At 38.8% G+C, this 25,647-nt stretch overlaps 1 protein-coding gene across 1 annotated transcript; it reads right to left on the reverse strand.

Annotated features, from left to right (window-relative positions):
- Window positions 1–1,529: 1,529 nt before the first annotated feature.
- Window positions 1,530–3,522, reverse strand: LOC103204117 (mast cell protease 8-like). The gene is made up of 4 exons (XM_007949257.2): window positions 3,392–3,522; window positions 2,839–2,974; window positions 2,103–2,357; window positions 1,530–1,679 (listed from the first exon to the last, which is right to left on the reverse strand). Exons 1-4 carry the CDS (start codon window positions 3,493–3,495, stop codon window positions 1,530–1,532), a joined length of 645 nt encoding a protein of 214 aa, XP_007947448.2. The 5' UTR covers window positions 3,496–3,522.
- Window positions 3,523–25,647: the final 22,125 nt, after the last annotated feature.

Below are 25,647 nucleotides of genomic sequence, written 5' to 3' on the forward strand. Positions count from 1 at the left end.
CCTGAACTCAGGCCTTTAAAGAAGATGCAGCCCTATAGGTATCCACAGGAAGGTATGGGGTGCTGGTCTTCACTTCCCTGCACTGAGCTGCCATTGTCAGGAACGCTTTCTATATCAAATGCTAGCATTGCCACTTGCTACCCTTCATGTCATGCCAGCAAAAGCAGCATTGAAGGTTTGCCTCTAGGTGTCTGCATTAGGTCTGCATCAGAAAAATCTGAGATTCTGAGCTCAATGAGGCACAGAGATGAATTCTTTCTGACGTCCAGGAGAAGGATTGGATCCTCTGAAGAACAGTGGGATTCACGCACAAAAAAGGCAATTTTATAGTTCCTGGGGAAAGACTCTATTTCTAGTTTCACTGCTATGTCACAAGGTCTATCACTTAGGCAGTAAATGAATGTTTAGTTAAGAGTAGGAAGAGTGAATTCCAATACCATTGCAGAGAGGAATTATAATAAGCACATAGACCCTAATGACCAAGTGGCCATCTGCAAGTATGGGACGTAATCAATATACCAGCTAGCCTGGTCTGACTGGTAAGCCAAGAGTGACAGGCTGAGGGACTGACAGCACTAAGTGAGAAGAGACTCTGAACTCATTCAGGGGTGTAGGGTGTGCTGGGCTGTATGAGAAAGATTGAGCTGGCTGTGCACATGTGGAGGTGTGTCTGTAAGTGTGGAGATCCAGCTTGTCTGTCACATTTTCTCCAAACTCTGCTGTTCTGAGCACAGTCTGGGGTCCCTGATCCCCTTCTCTAACAGGATGAGCAGCTCACAGGCAGGGCACAGCTGGAGCAGAGCAATAAGGAGAGGTCTTGCTCAGCCATGGACAGAGGGAAATGAATGTAGAGCTTCATAGGAAAGTGGTCATGGTGGTGACCATACTGAGCCTCAGTTATGTTGGTTTTTGGCTCAGTTGCTTTTCTCCCTCTCTGTGCTGTTGGGTTGGGGTAGATTTAGGAGAGAGGAAAGGCCATCATTGACAGCCTCATGTAAAAATTCCATAGTTCTCCTAGGTAGTCACTCCCTACTTAATAGGGCCAGATAGAGGGACCTGACATTAGATGCACTGATATGATGGGGCAGTGCACAGATATGAATTGCTGGCCTGTGTGGAAAGTCTATGGATTGGTGAGTAGAGGGGAAAGTGTAGAATGTAGTTGTTGTTGTTGTTGTTATGTGTCATCGAGTCGACCCGACTCATAGCGACCCCTCCTTGGGTTTCCGAGGCAGTATCACTACGGAAGTAGATTGCCCCATCTTCCTTCCGAGGAGTGGCTGGTGGGTTTGAACTGCCATCCTTCTGGTTAGTAGTCAAGTGCCTTAGCCACTATGCTACCAGAGCTCCCGTAGAATGTAGAGGAGGTGCAATTAGAACATGCCTGGGGCCCAGCAGGTGATCAGTGTATATGTTCAAGGAAGAAGCAGCTGGCATCTTCTCCACACGGGGAGATGGTCTTTATTAAGAATGTGATATCTTCTCTCCACATAGATGTGGTTCGTGCCACAGAACTCAGGGCCAATTGCTTAGTGATACAAGGATGCAGTCATGATTCTGTAGATCCAGGGAACAAAGCTGGAGATTCTGGTGTAGACTGCAGTAGAGGTAAAATTGTATCCAATACTGACAATGCCCTGGGCCACATCGTTACACACCAAGGGACCTCCTGAGTCGCCCTGTAAACAGAGAAGAGAAGTGTCTCAATTCAGACCCTTCTGGCTTCCCCCTGTGGGGTCTTTTGTTTTGCTTATTGGTTCCCATGTCCTCCTGCTCAGGGCGTGGGTGTTCAGAAGAGTAGGATGCTTAAGTGTCACCAATCACTCTGGCTCTGAGTGAGAGGGGTGGGCAGAGTCCCTGCCTCTGGAATACCCCTGCTGAGTATTCTCTCCAACTCAGCCTAGTCCCAGGATTTCCAATGGAGAAAGGATGAGAGATGAGCTCAAGAGAGAGGCTCAGGTGTCACAGGTTGAGAACAAAATGTCTCCACCCATAGTGGACCTTGGTCTACCAGGGACTCTGTGGACACTAAATCTGTGACCATGGGGCTTTAGAATAAATCTGTTTTTGAGGTAAAGTAAGAAAGATTTTTGTCTTCTTACCCTTCTAGCATTCTTCGCGTACTGTGGGTTACCCACACACAGCTGAATGGCATCATTGTAATGTGAGTACATTTGCTTGCACTTCTTCTTCTTCTGTATTTCCAGGTCTGCTTCACGGAGGGTGCCTGACAACTTGCCATTTTCTGTTATTCCCCAGCCTGCCACACTGCACACCTGCTTTGGCCTCACCCAGTCCTTGCTCCGTGGTAGGGCAATGGTTTTCACAGCTGTGTTCAGTTGTGCCTTGTATTTCAGCTGGTCAGAGAAAGTGGGAGATGGCAGTTCAGATCCTGCTGTGTCACTGGGGCTTGGAACAGGAGGAAGTTGTTTTGCTCTTCCCTGCATGGAGAGTTGCCCAAAAGTTAAAAAAAAAAAAAAAAAAAAAAAACCACCAACAAAACTCTGCCGTTGAGTCAAACCATACTCATAGTGAGCCTATAAGACAGAGTAGAACTGTCCCATAGAGTTTCCAAGACTATAAATCTTGACAGAAACAGATTGCCTCATCTTTCTCCCACAGAGCAGCTGATGTGTTTGAACCACCAAAATTTTTTTGGTTAGCAGTAAGTGCTTTAAGCACTGCACCACCAAGACTCCTGGAGAGTCTCCCATGTCCCCTTTTATTGCACTAAGATCAGTAGTATATCAAGACTGGAGGAGAGGAAGGGCATGAGTTTCTGAATGAGCTGATGCTCTCCAGTACCCAGGGTATGTACACGAATGGACAAAATAGTACCTTCAGTAGCATGATGTCATTTACAAATGAACCACGTTTAAATTCTGGATGAGGGAAGGATTGAAGCACGGGGATGACCTGCTTTGTTGGTTCATTTGTTGTGATATTGTGAGATCCCAGCATGACATTCATAATTCTGCAAAGAAAGGCTAAATACAGTAAGTCATAGAAACTTCAATTCAGTGTCAGATAAGGATATTGATGTTCAAGGCAAAGGCAGGCCTGAGCTGAGTCAAATTGGGAGGATGAAGATGGAGCAGAAGACATGTTTCACTTCTCAAATTCAAACACCTCAGTAAGATGTAGATAGTGTTATCTTCTTTTCTCTGCAGCAGTGATTCAGGCCTGGTCATTCAGCAGCTTCACCTACCACCCTGGACAGTGCCAACCCATTCCAATCCTCTATCCCACACTCTTCCCCATACTAGATATCCATATATGGCTCCTCTGATGAGATCCTTGGGCCCTGTGCACTGAAGGATCATTATGAACTAGGTCTTTGGAATACTGTTGCAAGTTCCCAGGGAAAAAGAGCCCAGTTGCTTCTCCTTACCTTCTATAACAGTGAGCTGCTGTCATTACAAAGTCTTCTCGCACCAGAAAACCTCCACAGAGGGCCCAAGTAGAGTTGTCATCAGAAATCTTTATTGCTGCCATGTAGGGCCTGGAGTGTGGTATGGTTTCTGTGCCCCCTCTGATCACTGCATAAAGATAAACTCTTATTGGTTCTCTGTGCTCACAGAACCCAAGGGATAGGTACTGCCTGTGGCTTGCATCACTGATATAGTCAAGGCTATGATGATCTATGGAGTTAACTTGAATTATAAGACAGCAATAAGCAATCTTAACATTGAGATAGGCTCCTGGTTCCTGTGAGCAGCATGGCTGGCTTGTATCATAGCCCATTTGTCCCTAAATCTAACTTTCATCTGGGGGTGAGGGAGATCAGCCTTTTTTGGGGCATGAGAAGAAAGGGGCTTAAATGTACATCAGACACATGTTAAGAAGAAATGATCTGCCTTCAGGATTCACAAACAAGAAGACCCAGGAAATCCTATGACCTGCTCTGGATGCTTCCTCGTGTCCCAAAATCTCAGACCCATGCTGTCCTGACTACTTTTAGCATAGGCTCCTTTCTAAGACCTGAATATGATGAGCTCTTGGACTAGATCTCTCCAAATCTCTCTAGCTAAAAACAAAACAAAACAAAACAAAAACCATAAATGTTCATTGAATACATCAATGAACATTCCTTGTAATGTCTTTGGCTTGAGGTTGGAGAGAAAATTTCTAATGAAGTTTGGATCCCCAGTTTCGAATTAGCTTCCTATTAAATTGAGCTATCATAATATAGGGGAATGAGGACAAATACTGAAAATTAAAGTTGTGATGATTAAATGGGCTGCAAGTACTTAAGTGGAATCCTTGTCTCCATTAAGACCTTAGGAGCAGTGAACACTGCAACAGTCCAATGGCTCAGTTAATTCCCACTATCTGCCCCAGCAGAGCCGAGGGGCTCAACAAAATAAGGACAAAGTAAAGGAAAAGTTTAGAAAGTGGAATATGAAATAGATCTTCCTTTTTCAACGCATATAAAGGCACCTGATGTTGAACTGTCCATTCTTCGGTTTACATAAAGGGAATTTATGATATTTATTTTTATTTTCCCACATCCATCAGAATCTTTGGATATACTAGTATTAAATCACTTTCTGGATAACAGAGGTACAGCCCATGGGAAGAATTACCCACTAGTTTCTTGGGAGTAATATTTTTCCTGTTATTTTTCTACATTGTTTATAAAGCCATTAAACCAAACTTACTGCTGTTGAGTCGATTAGCGACCCCTACTTGGGTTTCCGTGGCAGTATCTCTACAGAAGTAGATTACTCAGTCTTCCTTCTGAGGAGTGGTGAGTTTGAACCACCAGACTTCTGGTTAATAGTCAAATGCCTTAGGCACTACGCCAAATTCCTGGGGAACAACTGGGTCCAGGATGCATCACAGAGGTGGCTGACTGCATCTGTGTGGAAAAGTCACTGGCGAAGTAAGCCAGGCCTTGGAAGTGGGGACAGTAACTTACCTATGAAGGCCCTGGAGGACAGAAACAAGGCCAACACCATCAGAAGCGGCAACATCTTCTCAGAAGGGCTGCTCATGTTAGGAGTTGATTGTGTTTTCTTTTTCCAGGCTTTATAACCCAAGTAGTGAATAAGGAGGGGCAGGCTTAATGACCACATAGGTCCTTCTAGGTTGTATTGATTCTCAAGATAGGAACTCAGCATGTCCCTCTTCCCTTCTACAGGAATGTGTAATTAAAGGTATTAAATCACACTAATAGGCAGTTTCTGAGTCTGCATTTACCTGGAGAAAATCCTGAACTCTGAGAAGGAAGAAATGGGGCTTTTAGAGATTTTCTTTCAGTCAGAAATGATGTTACCTCCACCAAGTTCTCTTTTGGGTTTTCAGAGACTGAATGTAATGCCATGTTACTTTGCATTTGTGATTACCAATTCCCTTCTTCTTTTCATAATATATCTCAGCCCAATCCATCTCTTTAGGGCTTCATTATTTGAGAGGACAAGAGCTAAATTTTAATAAAAGTATATGTAACAGTCACTTGTCTCACCATAATTAACACTTGATAAGATCTTAGTCATCTGTCAACTTCTTGGTAGCTTCAAACAACTTCAGAATCTTGAGAATGGGCATGAGATTAGAGGTAATGATGAAGTCGAGATGAAATGTTGGTGAGAATACTAGGAAAGGAAAGAGATGGCAGAATTAAAGGGTTGGAGAGACAAAATTTTACAGAATAACCTGTATCAGTCCATTGTTTCATCCCAGGCCATCCTGATAATTTAATATTATCTTGGTATTTTCAAGGTAAAAAATCCTGCTTCAAGAAATTTGACGGTACACTAAAGAAGGGACATGGTTGGCAAATACCACCTACAAAGACTACCTGCATGCTAAGAATCAGCATAATTGCTGTTCTCAGAGAGCAGAAATGATCCAGTCCTCATTTTCCTGCTTTTTTATGCTAGCTTCCAGTCACTGACAGTGAAATTTTTCTCTCAGTCCCAGCAACCCAGAACTGGGTCAGAAGTCACAACTTAGAAGGATACTGACTTTTAACACTTGAAGCCCAGAACTAGGTCACCTTCTCTAAAAGGACACCTTCTTTCTGACCGCCAAAAAGGCAGACATGAGCCCCTTGCTGACTCTGACTGCCCTTGTGGGTTTGTTAATTCACTGGAAGGAATCACAGAAATTGTGGAAAGTACACCACACTTACTATAGATGTATTACAACGAAAAAAAGATATAGACAAGACATATTAATAGAGACATAGGGTGAGGTTAAGGAAATGTCACAGTGTAGAGCTTCCATGATGCAACTGAGGAGGCATTACTCTCCCTGAGCTGCTCAGAAATCTCCATGTGAGCCTTAGGGCTCAGGCCTTTTATTGGCCTCCACCAGGGCCAGACAGACTGCATCTTGATTAATGAGGCTCAATCAGCATCAGCCCCCCAGTGGTAGCTCTTTGTCTGGTTATACCCCATTCATTATCCTCATGTGTTGGCATGGCTGGAAATAAGGCAGAACAAAAGCCAAATAGCTTTCTGCAATGTGATTCCACATCTCATAGACAGTATGCACATAGAGAATGAAAGAGGATAAATGAGGGTTTTTTTTTTTTTTTTTTTCCAGGCATCCTGAGTGTCCCTGATCTTTTGTGTCCTGACTGGCTCTGGTAATATTGGACCAGTCATATGAGTAGTTTGTGTACTTGTCATTCCCTCAGCATGGTTTCTTGTTTCAAGGAATGAAGAAACAGCCCCAGTTAAGTGTGACTGCCCACACTTGGTAATTCTTTTTATTCAAAACTCACTCTCCTTGGAAGAATGGTGAATGCAATGGAAATAGTGGTCTCTCTAACCATCTTTCTTTCCTTTTTCCTTTTGTTGTTGAGAACATACACAGCACAATGAACTCCAGTTCGATTGTTTCTGCATGTACAATTCAATGACATTGATTATGTTCTTCAAATTGTGCAACCATTTACACCCTTCTTTTCTGAGTTGTTCCTTCCTGATTAATTAACATACACTCTCTGCCTTCTAAGATTTCCATCCAGTCTTTCAAGGTGCTATTGTCACTCTGATCCCTGGTATAGTTCCTGAAAGAGAATAATGCTCAAAGCAGACTTTTATTTATTTTTAATAGTTTAACTAAACTATTGTTTGGTTTTAAGAAGACTTCAGAGGACATTTTTGGCTTATGTTTTAAAGGTTATCTCAGGTTTCAGGGATTCCTTCATAACCCATGGCTCCAGAAAGTCTGGATTCCATGAGAATTTGAAATTCTTTTCTACGTTTCACGCCTGATCAGGATTTTTCTGTAGAATCTTTGATAAAAATGTTCAACACCATCCAGTTCTTCTGGTTTCATGGCAAAAGAGGTAATTATTTGTGGAGGCAATTAGCCACACATTCCATACAAAACCAAAAATCAAACCACTGCCTTCAAGTAAGTTCTGACCCATAGTGATCCTTTAGGACAGAATAGAACTGCCTGGTAGAGTTTCCAAGGCTGTAAATGTAAATCTTCATGGAAAATTTATGCATCTTTCTCCTGCAGAGGGGCTGATTGGTTCAAACTGCCAACCTCTGGTTAGCAGCCAAATGCTTTAATCACTATGCCACCGGATCTCCAAATATTCCCTCTTCTCCTTCATTTCTAACTTTTCATCATCCTCTCTCTGTTGCTGTAGGTGAACAGAGACTAATTGTTGTGCACTGGAAGGCCACTTGCAAGCTTTTACAATCCCAGGCACTATGCAAGAAGCTGGGAGGTAGAAGAAAGACACTGAACATAATCACAAAATGAACAAAGAATTTAAGACAACGTATGGCCATTCTTGCTTTTTAATGTAATTCCAAGGAGCATTGTGGTGGCACTTTCTCTAGGACAGATTTTTTTTGTTCTTCTAGCAGTCCATGATACTTTCAGTATTTTCAACAACACCACAATTCAAAGGCATTAACTCTTCTTCAGTCTTCCTTATTCATTGTCCAGCTTTCACATGCATATGAGATGATTGAAAATACCTTGGTTTGAGTTAGACACACCTTAGTTTTCAAAGTGATATTTTTGTTCTTCAACACTTTAAAGAGGTCTTTTGCAGCAGATTTGTCCAGTGCAAGGCAATGTCAGATTTCTTGACTACTGCTTCCAGGAGTGTTAATTGTGGATCCAAGTAAAATGAAATCTTTAACAACTTCAATCTTGTCTCCATTTATTGTGATTTTGCTTATTGGTCCAGTTTTGAGCACTTTCATTTTCTTTTTGTTGAGGTGTAATCCATGCTGCAAACTGTAGTTTTTAATCTTCATCAGTAAGTGCTTCAAGTTATCTTCAATTTCAGCAAGCAATGTTGTGTCATCTACAAATCATAGGTTGTTAATGATTCTTCCTCCAACCCTGATATTGCATTCTTCTTCATATAGTGCAGCTTCTTGGATTATTTTCTCAGCATACAGACTGAAAAAGTATGATGAAATGTAACATCCTTGATATACTCCCTTCCTAATTTTAAACCATGCAGTATCCGTTTGTTCCGTTTGAATTAGAACCTCTTGCTCCATGTACAGGTTCCTGACAAGCACAATTAAGTGTTCTGGAATTTCCATTTTCTCCATGTAATCCATAATTTGTTATGATCCACACAGTCATGCCTTTACAGAGTCAATAAGGCACAAGTAAACATCTTTCTGATATTCTTTGCTTTGAGCCAAGATTCAGCTGATATCAGGAATGATACTCCTCATTACACCACCTCTTCTGAATCCAGCTTGCATTTCTGGGAGTTTCCTGTTAATATACTGCTGCAAACATTTTTTCATTATCTTCAACAAAGTTTTACTTGCATGTGATATTAATGATATTGTTAAATAATTTCCACATTCTGTTGGATCACCTTTCTCTAGAATGGGCACAAACATGAATCTCTTCAAGTCAGTTGGCCAGGTAGCTGTCTTCCAAATTACTTGGCATAAACAGTGCCTCTAGTGCTGCATCCGTTTGTTGAAACATCTCAGTGGGTATCCCACCAGGTCCTGGAGCCTTGTTTTTCATCTATCCCTTCAATGCAGCTTTGACTTCCTCCTCCAATGCCACGGGCTCTTGATCACATTCCACCTCCCAAAATAGCTGAATATCAACCAATTCTTTTTGGACAGTGACTCTATACCATCTATCTTCTCTTGCCATCTTCTTTTGATGCTTCCTGCATCGTTCAATATTTTCCCCACCGCATCCTTTAATATTGCAACTTGAGACTTGAATTTTTTATTCAGTTCTTTCAGCTTGAGAAATACCAAACATGTTCTTCCCTTTTGGTTTTCTAACTCCAAGTCTTTGCACATTTCATTTTAATACTATACTTTGTCTTCTCAAGCCACCCTTTGAAATCATCTGTTCAGCTCTTTTATTTAATCATTTTCTCCATTTGCTTTAGCTACTCTCTGCTCAAGAGCAAGTTTCAGAGTCCTTTCTGACATGTATTTTGGTCTTTTCTTCCTTTCTTGTCTTTTTAATGACCTTTTGCTTTCTTAATGTAGGATGTTCTTGGGGATTACGCCACAGCTCATCTGGTTTTCAGTCACTGCTGTTCAATACTTCAAATTTGTTCTTCAGATGGTCTCTAAATTCAGGTGGGATATAATCAAGGTCATATTTTGGATCTCATAGACTTGTTTTAATTTTCTTCAGCTTCAATTTTAACTTGCAATGAGCAATTGATGGTCTGTTCCACAATCAGCTCCTGGCCTTGTTTTGGCTGAAGATACTGATCTGCTCTATTGCTTATTTCCACAGATGTAGTCAGTCTGATTCCTGTGCATTCAATCTGGTGATGTCCTTGTGTATAGCCACCATTTATGATTTTAAAAAGATATTTGCAATGAATAACTCTTTGTTGTTGTTGTTGTTATGTGCCGTCGAGTCAGACCCGACTCATAGCGACCCCTCCTTGGGTTTCTGAGGCAGTATCACTACGGAAGTAGATTGCCCCATCTTCCTTCCGAGGAGTGGCTGGTGGATTTGAACCGCCAGCCTTCTGGTTAGCAGTCAAGTGTCTTAGCCACTATGCTACCAGAGCTCCTGAATAACTCTTTAGTCTTACAAAATTCTATTATGTAATCTCCGATGTCATTTCTATCACCAAGGCCATATTTTCCAACTGTTGATGATAATTCTTTGTTTCCAACTTTTGCATTCCAATCATCAGCAATAATCAATACATCTTGATTGCATGTTTGGTCAATTTCAGACTGCAGAAGTTGATAAAAATCTTCAATTTCCTCATCTTTGGCTTTAGTGGTTGCTGGATAAATTTGAATAATAGTCATATTAACTGGTCTTCTTTGTAGGCATATGGATATTATCCTATCACTGATAGCATTGTACTTCAGGATAGATCTTGAAACATTCTTTGTGATGATGAATGTGCCACTATGCTCCTTCAATTTGTCATTCCTGCAATAGTAGACCATATGATTGTCTGATTCAAAATGGCCCAAACCATACATTTCAGGTTACTATGCCTAGGATATCAATCTTTATGTGTTCCATTTAATTTTTGACAACTTCCAAGGTTTTTAGATTCTTACTTTGTACATTCCATGTTCTAATTTTTAATAGATGTTTGCAACTGTTCCATCTTATTTTGAGTCATGCCTCACCAGCTTTGGAGGTCCTGAAAACTTTATTCCATCCACATCATTAAGATTTACTCTACTTTGAGGAAACAAATCTTTCCCAGTCCTATTTTGAGTGACTTCCAACCTGAGAGGGTCATCTTCTGGCACTAAATTGGACAATGATTCAGGGCTATTCATAAAGTTTTCCAGTAATATATCAGACAGTGTTTCACTGCTATTCATAAGGTGTTCATTGCCCATTTTTTTTCAGAAGCGGATGGCCCCATTTTTCTTCCCTTTCTGTCTTAGTCTGGAAGCTCTGCTGAAACCTGTCCACCATAGGTGACCCTGCAGGTATTTGAAATACAGATGGCATAGCCTCCAGACTCATAGCAACATGCAAGCCACCACAGTACAACAAACTGACAGACGAGTGGTGGTCATTCTAGTGAGAGTGAAATGGTATTTCATGTGGTTTTGATTTGCATCTCTAGCTTAGTGCCTAAGGCACTTGACTGCTAAGCAGAAGCCTGGCGCTTCAAACCCACCAGCTACTCCTCAGAAGGAAGGTTGGGCAATCTACTTCAGTAGTGATACCACTACGTGGAAACCCAAGGAGGGGGTCACTATGAGTCAGGTCCAACTTGACGGCACATAACAACAACAACAACACAATGACTAGTGGTGTTGAATATCTTTTTATGTGTTTGGTGGCCATTTGTATGTCCTTTTTGGTGAAATGTCTATTCATGTTCTGTACCCATTTTATGGCTGGGTTATTATCTTTTTGTTGCTAAGTTGTCAAAGTTATATGTATATATATTTGTTATTAGATTTTTACTGGATATATAGTTTCTGAAGATATTCTGCCAGTTGCTAGCTTTTCTTTTCACTTTTTGTAAAGTCTTCTGATGAACAAAATTTTTATGAGGCCCCATTGATTTATCTTTTGTTGTTGGTGCTTTTGTTATTATATTAGGTAATCCATTGTTAAAAGCCAGGCCTGAAGCATTGTCTTTGCATTTTCTTTTAAGAATTTTATGGTTTTAGTTTGCACATTTAAGTCTTTAATTCATTTTAAATTTATTTTTAAGTATTATGCTTCATTTTTCTGCATGTGGAAATCCAGCTTTTCCAACTCAATTTATTGAAGAGCCTCCTCTTTCCTCATCGAATTGACTTAGGAACCTTGTCCAAAATCTGTTGTCCGTAAATGCATGGGTATATTTCAGGACTCTTAATTCTTTTCCATTGGTATATGTTTCTATTGCTATACCAGTACCTGACTATATTAATTACTGAAGCGGTATAATATGTTTTGTAATTAGGAAGTGTGAATTCTGCTACTTTTTTTGGGGAACTTCTATTTAAATTTTGCTTTAGCTATTTGAAGCCTCTTGTCATTTCACATAAAGTTGAGGATAATTTCTTTTTTCCATTTCTGTAAAAAAGACTGTTGGAATTTTGATTGGCATTGTGTTGAATTTATGGATCACTTTAGGTAATATTGACATCTTAAAAATATTAAGTCTTCCAAGCCAAAAACACAGAATATCTTTCTATTTCTTTAAATCTTCAATCTCTTTTTCTAATTGTATATAAATCCAACATATCTTTGTTGGCCTTGTACCTTACAACTTTGCTAAATTCCTCTATTAGCTCTAGAAGTTTTCTTGCAAACTCTTTGGAATTTTCTATATACAGGATCTTATCATTAATTAATAGAGAAAATTTTATTTATTTTTTTCTTATTAGCATACCCTTTCTTTGTTTTTCTTGTCTTATTGTTATGGCTAGGAATTCTAATACAATATTGAATAGAAGTTGTGAGAGCTAGCACCCTTGTCTAGGAACCATATTTCTAAGCCTTATCCTCAATGAGTAGTTAACCAGAGAAGAAGAGGGGAATTTACCTTACTCGTCTTATTTCCTCAGTTACCTGGTGGGTCAGTGCAGTATTGAATTGGATAGAAACCTAGTATACCTGGGCCTAAGACACTCCAGTCTTGGGCAATGAGGAAAATTTCTAGAGAAGTCCCTGGGGTGGGTGGTAGGGGTGAACTGATTCAGTTTATTTTAGGAACATCAGTGAAGATCTGGACGTGTTTGACTTGGAGGATAGTTGAGTTGTACTCTGAGGCTGGTTTGCATAATATTGTTGCTGTGCATTTTGGAAATGATTTGGACTCATTTTAAACCTATATAACAGAGTAGAATTGTCCTATATGATTTCAAGGCTGTAATCTTTAAGGAAACAGATCACCAGATCTTTTATCTCAAAGAGTTGCTGTTGTGTTCCATCCTCTGACCTTTCATAGCAGCTGAACATTTAATAATTGTGCTATTAGAGCTCTTTGGTATGTATTATAAACAAAACCAAATCCGTTGCCATTAAGTCAATTTGAGTCATAGTAACCCTATAAATCTCCTAAATTAAAGACTGTCAATCATGCCTGTGGGAGATTTCCTCTTTGTAGTTCCAAAGTGCACGACTTTGAGTAAATTTTAAAGTCACAGTAAGGTAACGATTAAAGAGGAAATTCAAGCAATGCAGACTTTATCCTATTTTACAATATTCAAATGCCTGGAGCCTCTGCCACTTGGTTCCACATGGTGCAGGTATCTTATCTCCAGTCAGGTATCTTAGCTGCTAGGCTGGTCACGGATTGGAAGAGTGCAGGCATGAAAATCAAGAGATTGGTATATCTCTTGTTATTATGGATAAATTTCCTTTCCTGAGCTTCATGTTTTAAGGTGGTAGGATTGTCTATATTTGTGTGCATCCACATTTTTATTTTCTAAAGCTATTGACGTTTGTTTCCTATGGCTTCCATTACAAAAGACCACAAATTGGGGTGCTTATAAGAGTAGAAATTTATTGTTTCACAGTTCTAAAGGCTAAGAGTGGGAGCTCTGGTAGCATAGTGCCTAAGGCACTTGACTGCTAACCAGAAGGCTGGCGGGTCAAACCCACCAGCCACTCCTCGGAAGAAAGATGGGTCAATCTACTTCTGTAGTGATACTGCCTCGGAAACCCAAGGAGGGGTCGCTATGAGTTGGGTCCGACTCAACAGCACATAACAACCACAACAAAAGGCTAGGACTACAAAATCTAAGCGTTGGCCATAGATTGGCCATGGTTGATTCCGTCTAAATTCTCTGAAAGAGAATATGTTGCATATTTCTCTCCTAGGGTGACAGCTGGCAATTTTTGGAGTTTCTTGGCATGTGAAGATGTCCCTTCACATGTCTATTCTCTCTCTCTCTCTGTGTATGTATATCTTCTTTTATAAAGAAGGATTAGGATCCTAATCATAGGATGAGGATGCACTCTACTTCAGTTTGACCTCATGTTCATCTAACTGACAACATCCTCAAAGGCTCTCCTTTAAACAGATTGTGCTCAGAGTAACAGGGGTTAAGCAATTAAATACATAATACCCTTCCTGCCCTCTGGCTCTGCAAAACTCAAGGGCTTCCCATGTGCAAAATACCCTCCATTCCAGCCTTTCCAACAATTTTAACCCATTCTAGCCATAACATTAAATCCAAACTTAGTTTCTGTTAGGACCTTGCAAAACCCAGGATAAAAGTTTTGTTTCCAAAAGGATGAGATCCAGATTAGACATCTTCATCCAAAAAGAAAATTGGAGATAAAAAAATAATCATGTTTCCCAAACATGTCCAAAAACCAAGAGGATAATTTCAGTAGATATCAGGGTTGAAAATAATCCCCTGTCCTCTGGACACAGCTACATGGTAGCCCTTCCTCTTCTGTCCTGGACGGTGACATAGCCCCCTCTATCCTGATTGATGACTTTGCTTCTGGAACCAAGGAAATGGCTCTGTCCAGTGGAACCAAGGTGGTTGCCCCTCTGGAACTGAGGAGGGGGCAGTCTCTGCCTACAACCAGGTTGGCCTCTGAACTGCTGCAGGGATCACTTTCTTTTCTTGAAGGACAGCAGATATTCACAATTTAGAAGTTTCTTCAGTGTTTTGTGCCTGTAGAATCCCAGTAGTTGGATAGCTTTTCTTAATTTTGACTGTTTTCTGTCCTTTTCAGTCTAAGATGGAAGTATTTCTAATGGATCTGATTGGATCCATAAGTCACTTGCCTAATTTCTTCAGCAAATGGCTGTACAGTACACCCAAGTTGTTCTTTCCAGAGAACTTTTCCTCAACTTTTAAAATAATTATGCTGTTGTTAGGTGCTATGGACTCAACCCTGAATCATGGTGATCGTATGTATACATCTCCTGGTTAGATGCCATCCTCACAATTGTAGCTATGTTTGAGCCCATTGTTGCAGCCACTGTGTCAATTTATCTTATTGAGGATCTCCCTCTTTGCTCATCCTCTACTTTACCAAGCATAATGTCCTTCTCTAGGGATTGGTCCCTGTGGTGGTTACGTTTGTGTGTCAACTTGGCTGGGCCTGGTTGAGTGGCTGGGCAGCTGCTGGTAGTTATTCCCCATGATGACATTGGCAATCAACTCCATGGTGGGATCTACCACAAGCAGCTGAGTAGCTGACTTTGGGATGTGGTCTGCTTCCCATATATAACAAGAAGCTTTGGGAATGGTCTCTAGCTTATGGCACACTTGAACCCTGCATGTAGCTGAGTTGTTGTCCAGCATCCTGCCATGCTCTGCCGACCTTGGGACTTACAATGGACTTGAATTAATGGCCTGCTGTGTGATTTGGTAACATCAGGACTGTGCCATTTTATTTGTCAGCCTTGGGCTTATTAGCCTCAGCAGCTAGTAGCTGCCTGAGTGAAGAGATGCCTCTAGCTTCAGTGGGCTGGGAGCAAGAGGCAGAACTGAAGCCCAAGGTCGAGGGACTTTCACACAGCCCCTATAACCTGGCACTTTGGACTTGGACTTCTAGCCTCCTGAACTGTGTGAGAATAAACTCCCATTTGTTAAGGCCATCCCATTTGTGGTATATTCTTGTTTGAGCAGCACTAGGTAACCAGAACAGTCTCTTCTGATTAAGTGTTCAAAGTAAGTGAGATGAAGTCTGACCACCATCGTTTCTAAGGAGTGTTCTGGCTATACTTCTTCCAAGACAGATTTGCTCATTCTTATGCAAAGACCTAGGAGCTCTGGTAGCATAGTGCCTAAGGCACTTGACTGCTAACCAGAAGACTGGTGGTTCACCCCACCAGCCACTCCTCAGAAGGAAGGTTGGGCACTCTACTTCCGAAGCGATATCCCCTCGGGAACTCAAGGAGGGGTCGCTATGAGTCGGGTCCGACTTGACGGCGCATAATAACAATGCAAAGACCTCATTTAAAACTTTAACATATCTGTTTGGAGAATATAATTCAACCTATAATTACTGTGTATTCACATTTTTACTTTCTGAGGCCAGTGGTGTTTTACTTTAAGGAAAAAAAGAAAAAAAGAAAAAAATCTCTCATGCTCCATATTTAAACAGATGGGTAGCTTTAATTTGATGGCAAAGGGTTGACACTTGAACCCTTCCCTCTTATTTCGCTCTAGGGTAATCTGTGAGTTGAAGACATATTCTTGACTTCTATGAAATAATGAAACTGCAGAAAAATAAAACAGGACTGTTCTGTTCTTATTCAAATGCAAGTAGTTTTTATTGTCTGGTGATACTGCCTCAGAAACCCAAGGAGGGGTTGCTATGAGTCGGGTTCAACTATATGGTACATAATAACAACAACAACATCTGCATATTTGGCCAATGATGTAAATGCAAATTTTGACAAATTTCATTCAGTCTAAAAATTTCTTAAACCTAAGAAAACTTAAAGCTTTTATTTACTCAGTGTCCTGCACCTCTTGTACACAGCATTGTTAAAAATGGGTGTGATAACTTATGTCTGATGTTCAAACTTTCACAATGGAAGCTTTTGGTCACTTTCCAGTTTCCTCTAAATGTCCAGATGCACTTACTTAAATCTTGGGTTTTTGGAATGGGAAAAGTAAACATAAGCCTATAAGATGTCTGTTATTATTTCTGACTATAGTAAAGGTGTTGAAGTGCTGGCCTGCCACAAAATTATCTTAGCAAAATGTTTGACTTAAAGGATATTTTTATGTACATTGACTATGAGAATGGAGGAAAGGGTTACAGTGAACTAGAAATCTATATGTTATTTCTTCAAACTGTTTGATGATCTTTGATGAGGTTATTAAGAACCTAGACAATGATGAACAGACTGCAAGCTAGTTGTTTTACATCATGTATAGATTGCAACAAAAACTTAAACCTAGGAAAAGAAAATTCACATGTCAATGGTAAGACTTATTTAGCACACAAAATCTTGTCACTAGAAGATGACAGCCAAGGTAAACAGGGCTTTCTTATTTCTCTTAGTAAAACTATAATTACTTAAATTTCAAATTATTCCTGTGAATTAAAGTCATTGTCCATGAGATAAAGAGATTTAACTTATGATGACATACAATGTGCTTTGGAGTGGTTTGACGTATTGGATATATTAGATAAGAAGTATCTGTGTGATGAATGACAGTGTCAAGGTACTAAAGACAAATAGCTGATCTACCAAAGCAGTCTTGTAGACACCAACTAGATGGGCAAATTTGAAGAGTGGAAACCTACTTCTTGCTGTTACTAGTAGGTAAAATCCTAAGTATTGTATACTCAGATGCATTTTCTGAGAGGAAATTTGGTTTGTAGACACTAGGAATCATTGTAATGTGGGCTTGAATAGAGCAAAACTGGTAGTAAAGTGAGAATTATGTTTGACCATATCCCATTTTTGTATTACCTAAAAGAAATGAAAGATGTTAAAAAAATGGCATGTATTTCAGCAAAGCTTATTGGAAAAGAAAAAAAAAAGTACAAATATTCTATTGTACCAAAAGACAGAAAAAAGGTTATATCTTAATTTTCAAATAAATATATATATCTACCCAGCTAATCCTAATATATTTAGAATTAGTGTTAGAAGATAAATGTCTAGGGAATTCTGGCAAGATGGTAGAATAGGCAGACAAGCTAGACAGGCTCTTTGTAACAAAGCAATGAGAAACCAATTGAAACTGCCACAGATGATAATCCTGGAACCCTGAGCTTTGAAAGGAAGATAAAGAAGTGGATTAAATACCAACTAGTAGAAGAACCTGAATGAAACAGTGAGTAAGGAGACAAATGGAGCAGCAGACTGTCAGCTGTCCCAAGGGCACAGGCCTTTTGAATATTTCCCAATAGCAACCTAAGAATTGGCTCTGCTTACCAAGGACTGCATGGGCAGAGGCTACATTGGTGCCTGATACCCAGAAAGGAGAACAGCAAGGAAGGGGACAGGCTGACTTGTGGACTGCCAGAGGTTCTCCTGAGGGTGCAGCCATCTTGGATGTTTGCAAGGAGCACAGACAGCCATTTTGAGTGATTGTGGGTAGTATTCTTACCTAGACTGTGACCTAGGAGTGGGGCTACACCAGGAGTGAGGACAGCATGGGCAACCTCACTGGAGGCTGATGACTGGAGAGATGCAATATTCCCCTTGTTACTCTTGTACCCACCAGCACCCTTTTGGTGAACAGGGGTGTGGCTATCCCCTGCCTCCACTCACTTTCCTGACCAGTGGGTTTCCATCCCAGTCTGGGCTCTGGCAGAGCCTGGGTACCATGCCCCATCCCTTTTATCCTCCTCCTTTCTTCCTTTTTTCTCTTCCCTGTCCCTGATTCTTAGTTTTTCTATTATTATTATTTTCTTTTTTTTCCTCTTCCCTTTTGCTGGTTCCCTTCTTTTTTCTTTCTTTTGCTTCTTCCCATCCCTTGTTTTTCCTTTTGCAGTTTTCCCATTTTTCCTTTACTACTCTTTTACTCTTGCTCTTTTCTCTCATTCCTCCCTCCCCAGACATTGTGGATTTTTTTTTCTTTTTTCTCCTTCTTCTCATTATTTTTCATCATTTTAAAAACATATCTTGAAAAATTTTCTTTTTATTTATTGCATTTTTTTGCAATTGTTCCTGTTTGTTTATGCAATTTGAGTTTTTTGTTCTCTTGTTTTTTATTTTTTGACTTTTTTTTTTTTTTTGTCTGAGTGGAATACAGCAACCATTCCAATGCAATCCAACCATACCTGCAACTCTGAAGCCCCACTCACTGAGTGAGGATCACCACTTGCTTTTGCACCAAGTGACCAATGACAGATGGTAGTCAATATGAGCTCAATTCACCCTCAATTGCTTTTTATGAACAGCTAACAGAGATCTGTGCACAAACTGTCATTCTCTGTCATACCCACCAGAAGACAGGTGGTGAGTGCCTAAGGGCTAACAACTAGTGAACAGAGGAGCACAGTACCCTGCTCACACAGATATATCAAAACTAAATAAAGAAAAAAAAGAAAATCTTATGTGAATCATACCAATATACAACCACAAATTAAGCATAAATACAACACCACCACAATGTCTCAGAGGCAACAGACCATCACAGGCTGTGCAAAAAAAGCAAGATAAAACATGGAACAAGGATACAAACACTGAAAACATTTTTGAGGAAGAAGCAGCTTTGGAACTCCCTGATAAAGAATTCCAAATAATTGTATTTGGGTACCTCAATTGATTGAGAGAGAGTTTGAGGAAAACACCAACAAGTTCAAGGAAAACACAGACAAAACTCTAAAACAATTTAGGAAACAATATAAGAACAAATTGATAAAGCAAACAAAAAAATTAGAAATGATAAAAAAAAACAACAAGTAGAAATCCAGAAGATTAATACTAAGATTTCAGAAATAGATAACATATCTAATGGGCAAAGGAGTAGAATAGAATCAATGGAAGACAGAATTAATGAGATTGAAGATAAATACCTTCAATACTGCTTTGTTAAGGGCTCAGTCAGACAAAAGATCAAAACATAATGAAGAAAGCCCAAGATTCATGTGGGATACCATCAAGAGGAATAACCTGTGTGTAATAGGAATTCCAGAACAGGAAGAGACAGATAAAACCACAGAGAAAATTGACAATGATTGTTGGAAGAGAATTTTCCTAATATGATGAAAGATGAGAACATATCCATTCAAGATGTAAAATGAACCCCAAACAGGATAGAGCCCAAAAGAAAATCACAAAGACATATATATCATCACCAAACTCACCAAAACCAAAAACAAAGAAAGAATCCTGAAAGCAGCAAGGGAAAAATGAAAAGTTACCTGCAAAGGGCAACCAATAAGACTAAACTCTAATTTCTCAGCAGAAACCATGCAGGTGAGAAGTCAATAGGAGGATATACATAAAACCCTGAAAGAAAAAAAATTCTGACCTAGAATTATATACCCAGAAAAATTTTCTCTCATATATGAGGGTGAAATTCGGAGATTTCAAGATAAGCAGAAATTAAGGGAATTTGTTTGTTAAAACCAGATCAACCTTACAAAGGAAGTCCTTTGAACAGAGAAGCAGCAATAGCAAACAAAAACTGATGATTAACACACATGAGTACAGAACCCAGAAACCAAACCAGTTATAGAAGTATTCAAAGTAAAATAAGCTTACAACTGTAAACAGTGAACCAGAGGCATACATTGGTAAATGAAGACAACTACAAACCAAAAAGAGGGAATAAATTGGGTAGTTACAGAACTTATAAAGAACTTATAAATGGTGAGGAAGTCAAGACAATTGTGAGATAGAATAGATTGTTTTAAACTTGGGAAGAAAATTACAAATCACAGGGTGATCACAAAGAAAAATAATAAAACTGCATCAAAATAAAAAAGTTGGCAAACACAAATATTAAGCAAATACTAAAACAATAGCAATGAAGTAGTTGATAACATGATTCATAACCAAAATGAGCTCAGTTCAGAAAATTATATGGAACAAAGAAATCAGCAACACCACAAAAAACACATAAAAAATGACATTAATAAATTCATACTTGTTGATAAATTAAATGTAAATGGATTAAATGCACCACTCAAGAGACAGACAGTTGCAGACTGGATAAGAAAACAGGACCCATCAATATGCTGTCTACAAGAGACACATCTGAGAGATAAAGACAAAAATAGACTGAAAATCAAAGGTTGGAAAAGATACACCAATCAAATGACAACCAAAAGGCAGCAGGAGTGGCAATATTAATTTCAGATAAAATAGACTTTAAGACATAAATGACTATAAGAGACAAGGAAGGACATCACAGAATGATTAAAGGATTAGTTGAACAATAGGACATAACAATAATAAATATCGACGCACCCAATGAAAGAGCTCCAAATTACATAAAGCAGACTTTAACAGAATTGAAAAGACAAATAGTAATACACTGCTTTCAATAAAAGATAGAACAACTGGAAAGAAATTCAATAAAGATGTAGAAGAACTAAACAATACAATCCATCAACTTGACCTCATAGACATCTACAGAGCACTTCATCCAACAATGGCAAATATACATTCTTTTCCAGCACACACCGAACATTCTACAGGATTGACCATATGTTAAGCCACAAAGCAAGCCTCAATAAATTTAAAAACAGTGAGATAGTGTAAAGTATCTTCTCAGGTCACAATGCTATAAAATTAGAAATCAACACTAGGAAGACCAATGGAAAAAGAGGAAATACATGGAAACTGAATAGCACTCTCTGCAAAAATGACTGGGTAGTAAAAGAAGTAAAAAATGAAATTAAAAAATTCCTTGAATCAAATGAGAATTAAAATACAACATACCAAAAGCATTGGGACACAGCAAAAGCAGTGATCAGAGAGCAATTTACAGCAATAAATGCATACATTAAGAAAGAAGAAAGAGCCAAAATCAATACCTTAACCCAAAATCTCCAACAATTAGGAAAAGAGCAATAAAAAACCCTACAGTCACCAAAAGAAAAGAAATAATAAAGATTCAAACAGAAATAAATAAAACAGAAAATGGAAAGACAATAGAAAAAATCAACAAGACTAGAAGTTGGTTCTTTTCAAAGATTAATAAAATTGACACCACTGGCAAACTTAACAAAGGAAAAGAAGGCGAAGATGCAAACAACATGAATAAGAAATGAAGTTGGTGACATCACAACAGCACCAACAGAAATAAGAAGAGTAACATCAGGATACTATGAAGAACTGTACTCCAACAAATTTGAAAACCTAGAAGAAATGGACAGATTCTAGAAACACACTACTTACCTAAATGAACACAGACTGAGGTATAAAACCTAAACAGACCCAAAACAAAAGAAGAAATTGAACAGGTCATAAAAAATTGACTAATCACAAGAAAAGTCCTGGTCCAGATGTATCACTAGAGAATTCTACTAATCATTCAGAGAAGATCTGACAACAATCCTACTCAAGCTATTCCAGAGCATAGAAAAGGATGAATCCTCCCAAATTCATTTTATGAAGCAAGCATAATCCTGATACCAAAACCAGGCAAAGACACCACTAGAAAGGAAAACTACAGACCAATATCTTGCATGAATGTAGGTGTAAAAATCTTCAAAAAAAAATCCTAGCCAATAAACTGCAACAACATATCAAAGAAATAATACATTGTGACCAAGTGTGATTCATACCAGGTATGCAAGGGTGGCTCAACATTAGAAAATCAATCAACGTAATCCATCATGTATATAAAATAAAGGAAAATCACATGATCATATCAATAGATGCAGAAAAGGTATTTAATAAAATCCAATACCCATTCTTGACAAAAACTCTCAGAAATATAGGAATAGAAGGGAATTTCGTCAACCTAATAAAGGGCATCTATGCAAAACCAACAGCCAACATTATTGTCAATGGACAGAGACTGAAACATTCTCCTTGAGAACAGGAACAAGGCAAGGATGCCCTCTATCACCTCTTGTATTCAACATTGTATTGGAAGTCCTAGCCAGAGCAATAAGGCAAGAAAAGTAAATAATAGTTATCTAAATTGGTAAGGAGGGAGCTCTGGTGGCATAGTGCCTAAGGCACTTGACTGCTAACCAGAAGGCTGGTGGTTCAAACCCACCAGCTACTCTTCAGAAGGAAGATGGGGCAATCTATTTCTGTAGTGATACTGCCTCAGAAACCCAAGAAGGGGTCACTATGAATCAGGGCTGACTTGACGGCACATAATGACAAAAAATTGGTAAGGTAGAAGTACAACTATCCCTTGTGGATGATATGATCCCATATATAGAAAATCCAAGAGACTCAGCAAGAAAACTACTGGAACTTATTGAATTATTTAGCATAGTGGTAGGATACAAGATCAGCATACAAAAATCAGTTGGATTCCTCTACAGCAGCAAAGAGATCTCCGAAAAGGAAATAAGGAAATCAATACCATTTACAATAGCTACCAAAAAGATAAGATACTTGGGATAAATCTTTCCAGGGACACAAAAGACCTGTACAAAGAAAACACTACTTCAAGAAATTATAAGAGATCTACATAAATGGAAGAACATACCATACTCATGGATAGGAAGATTTAACATTGTGAAAATGTCAATACTACCCAAAGGAATATATAGATTCAATGCAATCCCAACCAGATCCCATCAACATTCTTTAAAGACATGGAAAAACCAATCACAAATTTTATATGAAAAGGAAAGACACTTCGGATAAGCAAAGCACTACTGTACAGGAACAAAGTGGGAATCCTCACACTCCCAGATCTCAAAACCCATTACACAGCCACAGTTGTCGAAACAACCTGGTATTAGTACAATGACAGACACATAGACCAGGGAGTAGAATTGAGAACCCAGAAATAGATCCATCAACCTATGGTCAGCTGATCTTCACCAAGGGCCCAAATCCACTCAATGGGGTAAGAGAAAGTCTCTGTCACAAATGGTGCTGGCAAAACTGGATATCAGTTTGCAGAAAAATGAAACAAGATCCATACTTCACACCGTACACAAAAAGGAACTCCAGATGGATCAAAGACTTACATGTGAAGCCTAAAACTATAAAGTTCATCAAACAAAAAATAGGGGCAAACCCAGGGGCCCCAATTTGTGGCATAAATAGAGTATCAAGCATAATCCAAGAGACTCAAACAGCAGAAAAACTAGATGACTGGGATCTTCTAAAAATTAAATTCTTGTGTACATCAAAAGACTTCCCCAAAAGAGTAAAAAGAGAAAACTACAGACTGGGAAAAAATATTTGGCAATGAGATATCTGACAAACAACTTACCTCTAAAATTTATAGACAACTTCAATATTTCAATACCAAAAAGATAAACAATCCAGTTAAAAAATGAGTAGAAGATATGAATAGAGACTTCACCAAAGAAGATATTCAGGCAGCCAATAAGCACATGAAGAAATATTTGCAATCATTAGCCATTAAAAACCAAAACCAAAGCCATTAGAGAGATGCAAATCTAAACAACTATGAGATACCACCTCACCCCAGCATTAATAGCAATATTCAACAAGACAGAAAATAACAGATACTAGAAAGGATGTGGAGAAATCAAGACTCTCAAACACTGCTGGTGGTATTGTAAAATGATACAACCACTGTGGAACTCAGTATGGCAATTACTTAAGAAGCTGGAAATAAAAACACCATGTGACCCAGCAATCCCGTTTCTAGGTATATATCCTAAAGAAGTGAGAGGCAGGACACAAATAGATATATGCACACCCATGTTAATTGCATCACTATTCACAATAGCAAAGAGATGGAAACAACCTTAGTGCCCATCAACCTAGGAATGGATAAACAAGCTATGGTACATGCAGACAATGGAATACTATGCAACACTAAAGAATAATGTAGACTCTGCAAAACACCAAATAACGTGCATGAACTTGGAGGACATTATTCTGAGTGAAATAAGTCAATCACAGAAGGACAAATATTGTATTAGTCCACTATTGTAAAAAGTCAAGGAGAGGTTTATACATGGAAGGAAACTCTCTTTGTTGGTTACCAGGGATAGGAGGGGAGGTAGGCTGAATTCCTAGATAGGTTGAGAAAAATAGAAAGAAAGAGCAACCAAAGATTATTAGTGTTTAACAAGGGTAGGTGGGAGAGGAAAAGAAGAAGCTTTTGTGTACAGGGCATTGAGTTTATTCTAATGGTGGTGGAATATTTCAGAACAGGATAGCAATAATGGTGACATAACATTAGAAATGTCATCGATGTCTCTGAGCTGTAAATGGGGAAGTTGCTATGTTGGCGAATTACTTGTTGTGAATGTTTTCACCACAATAAAAGTGAAAAAAAAAAAAAAGGACTAATGTCTAAGTGTACACAGTTTTTTAAATATAAAGAGAAGAAAAATCTTGTAACAATGTAAATATCTAATAATAATAAATAAATATCTAATTTTAAAACTATTGAAATGAATTGTTGAATTGGAAGACAGAAATGCTATAAAATAATTTTATACGTTTAACAAATAATAATTTGTTATTTTTTCCTACTCTTAGTTACTACTTATTGCCACTGTTAAATAACCCTGCTGCTTAGTTGTTTAAATAATGGCACCATGTAAAAAATCATTTATCAATACTGAAGTATACATATTTAAAGTTAACATATACTTTTAAAAATTTACATTATGACTCATAACATATGTGTGTATAATTATAAATTACTATATATTATTATTATTATTATCTGTTTTGGCCTTGTGTTTGATTAGCTCTCAAAAAGTTGGTGTCTTCTGTTTTGTTATTGTTATTTGATGCCATAGAGTTAACTCTGCCTCATAGAAACCAAAATAAATAGAGCAGACCAGTCCTACAATGCTTTTTAGGCTGTAATCTTTACAGAAACAGATTGTCATGTCTTTTCCCCATGGAGTCACTGGTGGATTCAAATCTCTGACCTTTAGGTTAGGAGCCAAGCGCTCAATTATTGTGCCACCAAGGATCCTATTGGGAGGTTTTCAACCATCTGTATTTGTCTGTAGTGTGGAACAAATTATTTCCAGAGTTCATCTAATATTCCCTCTATCTAGGAAGTGTGCCAAGCCCATTGTCCAAGTGCTAAAAGTGTGGGGTAGAATGGAGTGGGGTGGATGAGACTGGGTTTTGGATCTTCAGGATACTCTGCCTCTCAGCACCCCTGCTGTTTGTGCCAGCTAGAGTGAGTCAGAACTGCATTATCTGTGGAG

This window comes from Orycteropus afer, unplaced genomic scaffold, assembly GCF_000298275.1.
Source record: "Orycteropus afer afer isolate SDZICR_OR568_19922 unplaced genomic scaffold, OryAfe1.0 scaffold00243, whole genome shotgun sequence".
Classification (NCBI taxonomy): Eukaryota; Metazoa; Chordata; class Mammalia; order Tubulidentata; family Orycteropodidae; genus Orycteropus; species Orycteropus afer.

Bases quoted from the DNA above. Each gene is read 5' to 3' on its own strand.
- LOC103204117 (XM_007949257.2), bottom strand. From the start codon at position 3,495: ATGGCAGCAATAAAGATTTCTGATGACAACTCTACTTGGGCCCTCTGT. The intron at 2,975-3,391 runs GTAAGGAGAAGC...CTTTCTTTGCAG, and splicing joins GCAGCTCACTGTTATAGAAG to AATTATGAATGTCATGCTGG. The intron at 2,358-2,838 runs GTACTATTTTGT...TTCTCTGACCAG, and splicing joins ATGACATCATGCTACTGAAG to CTGAAATACAAGGCACAACT.